The 10,695-nt window shown below is 47.3% G+C and overlaps 1 protein-coding gene across 1 annotated transcript; it reads right to left on the minus strand.

The window, feature by feature from the left end:
• Positions 1–1,200: 1,200 nt before the first annotated feature.
• Positions 1,201–10,579, minus strand: LOC104505622 (immunoglobulin-like domain-containing receptor 1; the record flags this gene model as incomplete). Its single annotated transcript, XM_010161445.1, has 6 exons — positions 10,540–10,579; positions 8,288–8,458; positions 7,557–7,706; positions 6,729–6,848; positions 6,432–6,578; positions 1,201–1,332 (listed from the first exon to the last, which is right to left on the minus strand). Coding segments are annotated over exons 1-6 (760 nt in total), but the record flags the coding sequence as incomplete, so codon positions are not given.
• Between the last annotated feature and the right edge of the window lie 116 nt (positions 10,580–10,695).

Genomic DNA, 10,695 nt, shown 5'->3' on the forward strand with positions numbered 1-10,695 from the left:
AGGACTACAGGACCTTAGAGATCCCTTGTAACTAGTGGCCAAAAAAGTATACACTCAAACGTCTTGAATCCAGAATTTAACATGATATGCAGCCTTCCAGTACCTGAAGGGGCTACAAGGAGGCTGGGAGGGACTTTTTACAAGGGCTTGTAGTGACAGGACAAGGGGGAACTGGTTTAAATTGAAAGTGGGGAGGTTTAGATTAGATATCAGGAAGAAGTTCTTCCCGGAGAGGGTGGGGAAGCACTGGAACAGGTTGCCCAGAGAAGCTCTGGATGCCCCATCCCTGGAAGTATCCAAGGCCAGGCTGGATGAGGCTTTGAGCAACCTGGTCTAGTGGAAGGTGTCCCTGCCCATGGCAGGGGGGTGGAACTGGATGGTCTTTAAGGTCCCTTCCAATCCAAACCGTTCTGTGATTCTATGTATCTTCAAACATGAGTTAAAACTCATCAATCACAATCTGTGACTGCTGTACAGTGATGAAACACTAATTTCAGACAAAAAATATGTTATATTTATTTGAGAAGTCATGTTGAATTCCCCTGTTTTCCCTGGGTGATTAAATAATACTACTGATAAGTTAATTTATTACTTATTTCTGTAGGACTTCAGAGACTCCATCTTCCCTCCTTCATTAAGGTTACAAGTAACTACCACTAATACAGCGATCTGGGGGCAGAAAACTGGAAATTTCTTTCTGGTTCATTGAAGAGTCCTTCATTTTTCACTGCATGCAGGCTAGATGTATTGCACAGAAGGCAGTTTGCCCTTCGTCATTTGAAGACTAGACATTTGATAAGAACTCAAACAAATTGCACCTCGTCATGCCAATTTTGGCTATAAGGAGTTGACCGTGACCAGCACAGCAGAACAAAGAGACAGTACCCTCCTCTACCACATGAAGCGAGATAAGCTGGGTATATTTACCCTGCAGTCACTGGGGTGTAGCACAGATACACCATAGTTAGCATTAAACTACTTCACACAGCACTGAGCCGAGCAAGACGCGATAGATCGGCTGCATTTATCCACCCGGATGAGTCTGTCGTACGCCACAGATGGAGCAGAGCGGGCATGCTGGGACATGCAGTCACGCTAGGAACATGTTTCCCTCTTCTGTGGTAGAGAGGCTAAAGCCTCCCTGCGAAGCTACCTGCTTCTCACTCTGATGTCCCTCTGAAATGATGCCCGTGGTCTCACCTTGTTGCAATAGAGGGTTCAGCTGGTAAGAGGAAAGTTGCGAGTTCCTGTCGCCACCCCCATGGAGCATGTTGCGTGACAGCCAAGGTGCAAGTGCCTGAGCCTGCTTCATGAACCGATGCCGTTCCAGTACTGTGAAAGAAGAAAGAGAAGGCTTACAGCAGCTATCCAGAGAGCACAGCTTGCAGAGCACATACCAGTTTGCTTGATAGACTGCAGCCTTTGGAAGTGATCAGACATGGGAAATTCACAGAATGAAAACCTCGCTCCACCCTACGACAGAGGTAAAATGGAGCACGGGAAATTCCAGTATGAGGTTGTACACCTTCTAAAGAATACCTAAACCCGAAGAGTTACTGCCTGACATCCAGGGTCCTGTCCCAGCAACTGGGAGCAAAAGGCCCTGTCATTAAGTACGCAGCACATAACCGAACGCCAGACTTCTACGTGCCCTGTCGTTATGACTACAGTTGCAGAAAGGTGGGAAATAACGTTTCATACACCAAGACATACCACACTGTTGTCTCGCTCTTAAAACTCTTTCAGCTCATCATTGGTCCTTTCCCCTTTTGGCTTTCATTTACAGCTAAACGACACCTTTGTTTGCCACCTTCATGTAGGCTCTCTCCAGATCATATTTTCCACACCATACTCCATAATTTCCTCTCTGTTCCACAAATAGGGCACTCAGAGGTGCATTGTCCAGCTCTTCCCTTTCTAGTCCTTCAACCGCATCGGTAATTTACCTCACCATGACTGCTAAATTAAAATCCTTAGGACAGTGTGGTCAAACTGGTGAACAAACTAAATTTCCTGCTCTCAACAGCAATGTTCAGTGTGCCAAAGGATCAAAGCCAGTGAAAGTTTCTTTCTGTCACTGCTTTTCCACTACTGCTAACTCCAGACCCCCACCTGTGGGGTCAGGCTCCAATTCCACTTCACCTTCTTCAAGCACTTCCCTCTCACCTCCTCTACAGAGACAACCTCACCATCCCCATCTTCAAAACCATTGCTCACTGCAGCTTCTTTTTTGGGAATACCTAAAAACACCTTACAGAAATTTACTCCTTCTACCACCGACAATCAAAACTCAAGTTCACAAACAAGAAAATTCTGCAAGCCCCAGACCTGACAAAGCCTGACTCTGCATAGTTTGTCTGTCATTACTGGGTGAAGCTTTTCTGCAATGAGACCTTAGCAAAATCTCTCTTATATGGTTTCTCTGGAGTTTCAGGAGCAGCAGGCTTTTACTGCAGCCTCTTCTCTGGTCAGGCATGAACACAACGTTCCTGGCTATACGGGTCAGGAGACAGATAGGAACGTAATTGCCTTTGAGACTTTCACCCCTCTGATAAATCTGGCTGAAGTGGGCTGATGAAATTAAAAGCTATTGGAGGGAGAGAGATAGGGGCTAGACAGGCAGGTTGACTGCGTAAGTCTTGCTTCTTTAAGAAACCAGGCTACAGCTAAGCTCCAATTAATTCTCTCCCCTGAGTTCATCTGCAGCAGGCAGCATTTAGACTTCACGCTCTTTGGGAACGAGCTCTCCATTTCAGGTTATTAAACATGTCCTCCTTTAGCTGTTTCACTGAATTTAGACAGACCACCACTTGCAGCATGACACGGACTGACCATGCCTCTCAACACATCCTTCCCTTCCCCTACAGCTCATTCAGCTCCACTTCGTTCTCCACTCCAAGCTCCTTCCCCATCCCCAGCCTGGCTCCAACCAGAGTGAACTACAAAGCTGGGAACTTCAGGGTTTTTAATCCTAATAATCTGCTTTTTCTTCACAACTGTGTGGCCTGAGGTAGCAGCTTTCAGGCGTTTTATGTCAAACTTCCTTCATTTTTTTCCCCCAATGGATTTTCCTCCAGTACAGGTTTCAAAGTTGAAAGAGGAAAGAAGAAAATCAAAAAGGATAAAAATAAGGGAAAGGCCTTATCTGTTCGTCTTCCGCTCCTCCAGTTACCACCTTGAGAATGTCCTAGAACCTGCGGAGCGCACATCCCTGGGACCCCAGTCTTTGCCTGAGGAGTGAAAGGCCCAGCGGCTGTGGTCCTACGTACTTAGGGCTCTCCTTCTTAGGGTATGAAGGCAGTCACTAGGACCAAAGCCATCCTCTCCCTGTAATTCTCTGATCTCCCCCTACAGCTGAAGAACTGCAGAATTCCCCCTGGGCTTCCTTCACTACCTCCCTCCTTTCTCCCTTACCCAGACACTTTGCCTTCCCGTTTGAACACAATATATATAGAACGCTGAACGTGGTACTCTGGTTCCCCACCTGCAGCATGGAAGCAAGGCTACAGATCTCTTTTCAAAGTGAACATATTTATCTGAGGAAGGCCAGATTCACCCTAGTTCCAAAACTCATACCTGCTGTAAAACTGACAGGATGTCATGCTGTTCCCACCACTTACTCCCTGCTGAGAGAGGTTGTTCTTCACCTTTGACGAACTTTACAGCTGCTGGGCCAATTATCCAATTATAAAAAAAATATTTTCCAACCTATTCAGACCCAGGTGCAGGGATATCCTATTTTGCACCAATTTATTAATGGAAAATGTCCACAGTAGAAAAGGAACTAATAGGAACAGAAGGAGGTCATATGTGTATTTACCCTGGTGGGCTTTTCAGAGAGTTGTCCCTGGGGAATGTAATTGGCTTGCTCCTGGGGCATGTTTAGTATTTCTGTACACCAATTCTGAATTACTCAAACAATGCACTTCTTTTATTACTAGGTTGAAAATGGTGTTAGTTAATGACCTGACTGCAACCACCCAGAATTACCTGGCCTGGGCGGCACCTCAGCTTGTTCAGCAGATCCAGGCTACCCTCTAGCGGCCGGTAACTGGGAAGAAGTCGCCCGTACTCGGCTCGCACTGTCACTGCTAAGACTTGGTGGAGGATTTCTGCCTTCCCTTCAGCTGTGTGGAACTGTTACTCCTCAGGACTGTTTAAGATACACCCTCTATCTACCTCCTTGTGGATTTTAAGGCCTCCCATTCATTTCTTGGAGTCCAAGAAAGTCAGTCAGGGGGAGGATGAAGTGCAGAGAAGGTGTACTGGAGGAGCAGAGCGGGCACAAGGTTCCCTTGCAAAGTGGATAGAGAGTAGGCAGCGAGGATGGGAATTACAGCCACAGAATCCAGCAGCCAGGCAAGGAGGCTGGACTCCTCTGTACCTTCTTTCATGAAAGGTTTTGGGAACCCTGCAAGAATCCCTCCTACCTATCCTCAACAGGAGGCAGGAAGACAGCAGCAGCAGTCTGTGGTGTGCTATCATCTACGGCACAGAAAACCAAAACAAACCTCACACATATTCTGAATCCCATTTTTGGTGAGAATTAGGAAGTCTGGAGGTGTGAGTCTTTCATCTCCATCACCTCTCTCTCCCTTCGTGGAAATTATTTTTTCTGCCAAATTTCCACAGCCTCCTCAACACCACGCATTTTACTTGACAGCTTGTAAAGCCTTCAGAAAGGGTTTTGTTTTCTTTGGCTTTTTGCAAATGAGAGGGATGCTCTGTTTGCTCTTCGCAAGGGCGAAGCAAATTAAGCTTAAATCTATGAGAATGACTGGCAAACTGGTAACAACAGACGAGGAGGCAGCTGAGGCACTCAACTTTTTTGCCTCAGCCTTCACTGGCAACCTCTCTTCCCACACTTCTTGCAGAGGGACTGCAAGACAGGGACTGGAGGAGCAAAGTCCTTCCCCCTGTAAGAGAAGATCAGGCTTGTGAGCACCTGAGGAACCTGACCATACATAAGTCTATGGACCTGACGAGTGGCATCCCAGAGTCCTGAGGGAATTGGCTGATGTAGTTGCCAAGCCACTCTCCAGTCACCATATCCTGGGCTGTATCCAGAGAAGCGTGGCCAGCAGGTTGAGGGAGGGGATTCTGCCCCTGTACTCTGCTCTGGTGAGACCCCACCTGGAGTGCTGCGTCCAGCTCTGGGGCCCTCAGCACAGGAAAGACATGGACCTGTTAGAGTCGGTCCAGAGGAGGGACAAGGGGATGGAGTACCTCTCCTGTGAAGAAAGGCGCTGAGAGTTGAGGCTGTTCAGCCTGGAAAAGAGAAGGCTCTGGGGAGACCTTATTGTGGCCTTTCAGTACTTAAGTGGGGCTTATAAGGAAGATGGGAACAAACTTTTTTAGCAGGGCCTGTTGATATATGACAAGGGGTAATGGTTTTAAACTAAAAGAGGGTAGTTTTAGACTAGTTATAAGGAAAAAATTTTTTACCATGAGGGTGGTGTGACACTGGCACAGGTTGCCCAGCGAGGTGGTAGATGCCCCATCCCTGGAAACATTCAAGGTCAGGCTGGAGGGCGCTCTGAGCAACCTGATCTTATTGAAGATGTCCCTGCTCATTGCAGACGTGTTGGACTAGACCTTCAGAGGTCACTTCCAACCCAAACTGTTCTATGGTTTATAGCATTTTTGCAGGCAAAGGGAAAGGAGAAATTGTTCATAAATCCTCTCCTTGTAGCATCTGGGGAATAATCTGGTGATGTCAGTGATAAATAAATGTATTTGTTGCATTTTGTTCTTGTGGGACTGTGTAAACTGTAGGGGGGTGATTCCACATTGTGTTGCTAAGCTTTAGTTGTAGGAATACAGAGGTTATATGACCTCAGAAGCCAGAATGGGCTGCAGAGTACTTACTGCTGCTAAAAACTTTGCACAACAAAGTTTCTCTTGACCCTCAAAACCTCAGAATGCATTTGCAGGGTTGACCACCAAGACTCCCTTCTCTCTGCTCACTTCCTTCCCCAAAGCAAAACAAACAAAACCTTTTTCTTGTGGAAGAAGCGGCTCTGAAAATAACATGAAGATAAAAACTCCAATTTTTACATAATTACCTCTCAGAGAAACACATGAAGGTTGGGCCAGTTTGGAGAGTAGTACCAAGACATTTGTGTGCCTTCCTCACATGCATAGGCCTATGAACTACAAGACAAGAAAAGAAAGTCCTGAGCTACTCATACAAGGGAGCTGATCGTGCCCTGCATGACATGAAAGAAGTTGGTAGCAAGGTGTGAATAAGGAGGAACTTCTGAAAGTAGGACACAGAGGAGCAAGATGGGCTCCATGTATCCTAGCTCCCCTCCTCTAAATTCAAAGTGTAGGTGCTGAATGGGAGGGAGAAAGTGGAGCTCAGCAAGCTCCCAGTCAAGCTTGTGTCTTGACAGAAGCCATGAACGGATGCACATTTGTTTGAACCTCACCTTCCTCGTTGCAGCAGCACCGGGTTGGGCAGCAGACACACGGGATGTGGCAGCAGCAGTACTGGGGGCAGCACTGGCACCAGCATACTCCAATCAGCAGGAGGAGGAGGAGGCCACCAAGAACGATGAGGAGTACTGTGAGCCAGTCTGTGGGAAAACCAGAGAGAACAAGAGGATCCTGACGTACGTGGGCATAGTAAGTTAGTGATGTCTCCACTGCTGGAGACATCTTGGGGTAGGGAAGAAGAGAACAGGAGGAGATATCAGCCACCCAAGCAACAAACCACAGGCACTTACGGAGAACAATCAGCTTAACTTCTTTGTCCGCATCACCCGAGGTATCTCCTGGTGCTTCCACAGCGCAGTAGTACACGCCATGGTCCCACCACATGACCTCACTGATGACAAGGTCTGCTCCTGTGGGAGAGGGACTGAGAGGTCAGTGGGCTATTTGGGACTGACAGACGCTACTTTTAGGCTCCACTCGTAAGAGGGGCCTCTGCCTGCAGGTTCTGCATCTCTTCCCAAGCACAGCCATCACCTTCCAACAAACTCATTTGAGTCCATTGAGAACTCCTATAAACAGCATCAATTGCTGGCCCCTTTTTTCTTTGTGTTGTGGAAGGCAACGCTGCTTGGAAGCAGGACTAGTTCTGTGCAGAGTGAAATAACCAGCATGCTGCTGGGTGATGGATGTTCACAGAGAGCCGGGGCTGCCAACCCTACTGGGTTTGGAACACAGATCCCTGTCCCCGTTAGGCCAGCCACCCCAGTAATTCTTCTGGCTGTAGAAGCAGCTATTGGTCGAGGGACAGCAGGGAGCATAAAATGCACCTGGACAACTAGGCAATACTTCTTAGAAGAAATAACTGTTTTCCAGCCTCGGGGCTCCCCAGCTTACTTTTTTTATTCTTCAGCAAAATGCTCAGCCTTAGCTTGTAGTGCCTTAAACACGCTCAGGCCAGCAGGGGACAGGGCCCTTCACAACCCTTCTTTCATTGCTACCTCACAGAATACATAAGCTACAGACTACACTAGCCATGTTTATGCTTCTCTTCACTTGGCAGTTCCAGGTATCGGACAGTTACTGAGTTCGCTCCCTGCCTGGGAGGTGAAGTCACTTACGGTTCTGAATGGTGATCTTCCGTTGCTGGTAGTCGATACCCAGCACAGGCTCCTTCTGCCCATATTTCTGGATGACAATGCGCACCTTGCGCTGGCTGTCGTTGCAGTCGTCAGACGGGTCCTGGCCAAGAGCTAACCCAGCCTGGTACGCTACAAACACACATCATCAAATAAGATGCCAAGAGTTATTTCAAAGGACTAATTTCCATCCCTTTGTGAGCTGCAGAGAAACTCCTGAATGCATGTCTGCATTTGCTTTGGTTTAGTAATACAAGGCATGGCTTCACACCAGCAAGGACAAGTTGCTCTGGAGTACTCAAAAGCAAACGGAGGTAGAGCCACAGAGGTTTTGAGAAAGCAGGAGCTGCAGAGGAGATGCCTCCTGTACTCACAACTGAAAGAACAACAGTATAAAGAAGCTAGTGGTGGTAGGACGTGCCCAGTAGGAAGATAAACTGCAATGAAAAAAAGTCATAAAACTCCCAGGAATACTGGAATGGAGACAAAAGTGTGTTCATTTACCAAACAAAACCTCCAGACCTATATGAACCGCTATAGTAGTCATGTCAGCACAGACGTGAACTACTTTTCCTTAGAGCACAGGGAAATATCACCACCTGACCTGGTTTGTGGGCAGGAAGAGGTCAAAAGCCTGTATTCCCCAGTGAGTCTACTTTCCCTTTTCTTTCCGTTTGAAGGGGGATTCCTTGGAGGACAAGCCCGACACTTACAGGCTGAGTAGTAGTCAAAGATGGGGTCCTTGCAGAAGGATTTGAAGCGCCAAGTCACCACCACATCCTGCAGCTGTGCTGAGGTGCTATAGTCACATTTGAGGACGACGGTGGCAAATAAGGTGGTGTAACGCTCAACGTCCTGCACTGTCACCAGGAGGGAGAGGCAACCTGCGAACGAGAGCACAGAAGGCAGTCAGCCAGCAGGACAGACCTCACATCGCAACTTTCACTCTGCACCACACCAGCAACCGAAGGACATTGCCCTTGGCCTCATCCACGACCTGCACCTACGGAGCTCACCAGCTGCTCTGGTGAAGCCATTCACAGTTATAAATCCTGGTCAGAACATCCTGACAGAAGGCAGCTTCAGGCAGCTGCATTGGCCTGCCTTATGGACCGTATTATTTTTTTCAAAACAACCGTTAGTAGCCACGATGTAGCACATTACTCTGTGTTCTCCTGCATGGGTAAAACCATCCCTCCAAGCTGCGGGAGATAATTTGCTGGGCCCAGAAGCATAGAGGATGGGATCGCCTTGTCCTGTCGTCCTAACCAGGAAAGTTCTGCAGCACCATCCATTCACATGGACACCAAATTAATTTTACCAAGGTCTCGCTAGGACAGTCGTCCGAACATTATCTAGTAGTGACCAGGATTAAGACAATACGGCTTTTGGGCTGTAGCATCATAGTTAATCTGTATAACTCTGTAACTTATTCCACTTCAGAACAGCACACATCCATTACCCTTTTTAATGAAGGTAGCGTTAGGTGTGCTTCGAACTCATCCAGAACAACCTCCACAGCATCTTCTGTCCCAGCAGCTGCACCCACTGAGGAAGGCTTTATCAATTTTCTCAGAAGCTATGCTTTATTTTAGTCACACTCCAGAAACATCTCTATCTTATTTAAACTTTGATAATACAGTAAGTTGTGCTTGTCACTAACAATAGCAAAGTTATCGCCAGGTGCCTTCGATAAGGCAATACAAACAGCGCAGAGCAAGCTGTGGGATGCCCCGTCTGGAATACACCCTAGAGAACAGGGCAGGAGTTGCAGTGCTACGCTGGTTGCTTCTTAACTGGGGAGCATGACAGCAGGAAAGGAGGGAAGGAAAGGGGGAGGCTTGGAAGGTACCAGTGGAAAGGGTCACCATGAACCAGCACTCCATTTTTAATCGCACATTCAAAGACTAGCCCTCTACTCCATGTTTTCAAGATGAGAGCAAGGGACTATGGATCATCTGGATCACAACTGCCAGCACCATTCTTCCAGTGTTTTCTTAGGCTGCCCCTGCACAGCGTGTTCTAGGCAAATACAAGCTCACCCAGTTACAACCAGGTAGAAAACATGCTGCAGAGGTGCAAGGTCAATGTAGTGCTTGCTCAGTTTCTAGTCTGAAATGGACTCCTGGTCAGCCAAAGCACAGGCAGAGCAAACTTATTTGCCTTAAAAATACCACACAAACACAGAGGATCAGGGTAGACGCCGAGTCCAAGGCTTTTCTAAAAAGTAAGATATACACACATGCACTTAAATGTAAAAATAGCAGCAGCTGTGCGAACTGGTAGTGAAGACAAGGACCTCTAATTTGTACACTGCAGTAGGCAAGGAAAAGTCAAGATCAGGTACAGGTGGTTACAGTGGCTCTTATTTAACTACACTGCAGTCCAATACATCTTCTTTCAGCTTCCATTGTGCAACAGCTGACCCACAGGATCCTACTGCAGGAAATCACACGAACTCCATCCAAAATCCAAACTCTCAAGACTGGAAAAACCTTGATCTCATTGGTGATCAAATTAATTCCCATATGAACTCTGACCTGCTGAGGCTCATGTAAACAGAACAGATTTTCCATGGGTTTCCCACAGCAGCATCTCTCAGGTGAGAAGAAAATATTCAAAACCACTACACGCTTCACTTCAGGAGCTTTGGCTTCTGTAGGAAGGGGATCCTTTCTCATTACCTCTGCTCTGCGAAAGAGTCAGAGGTGAAAGGGAAGTTCCTTATTTTTTTTAAAGAGGTTAAAAACCTACTGTTCTCTCCGGAGGACAGTCTGGTCTCCGCGTGTCTGATGTTTCACACTAACCAAGAAAACTGAAAAGTTGTGAAATTAAGGCCAATTCCTAAACATGGACTGCACAGCTCCACCGCATGCTGCTATCCTTCTTATCCTGGCTGGAACGAACAAATCCGGACACTACCAACCTCGCAAGTTCCGGCTACCTCAGGCCTATGGCTTCACACCTTCGGAGCCAGCGAAGCCAAGTTTCAGCTGGAACATCATGCGGGAATGTGGGATGTCAAGCAAGACAACCTACAAACACACCTCTGTATTGTTTTGGTTCTTTCACGGGTTCTCTGTGTAAGATTGGTAGTTAAAACTAAACCGTCACCAAAGCG

The sequence above is a fragment of the Eurypyga helias genome, unplaced genomic scaffold, assembly GCF_000690775.1.
Source record: "Eurypyga helias isolate BGI_N326 unplaced genomic scaffold, ASM69077v1 scaffold5221, whole genome shotgun sequence".
Classification (NCBI taxonomy): Eukaryota; Metazoa; Chordata; class Aves; order Eurypygiformes; family Eurypygidae; genus Eurypyga; species Eurypyga helias.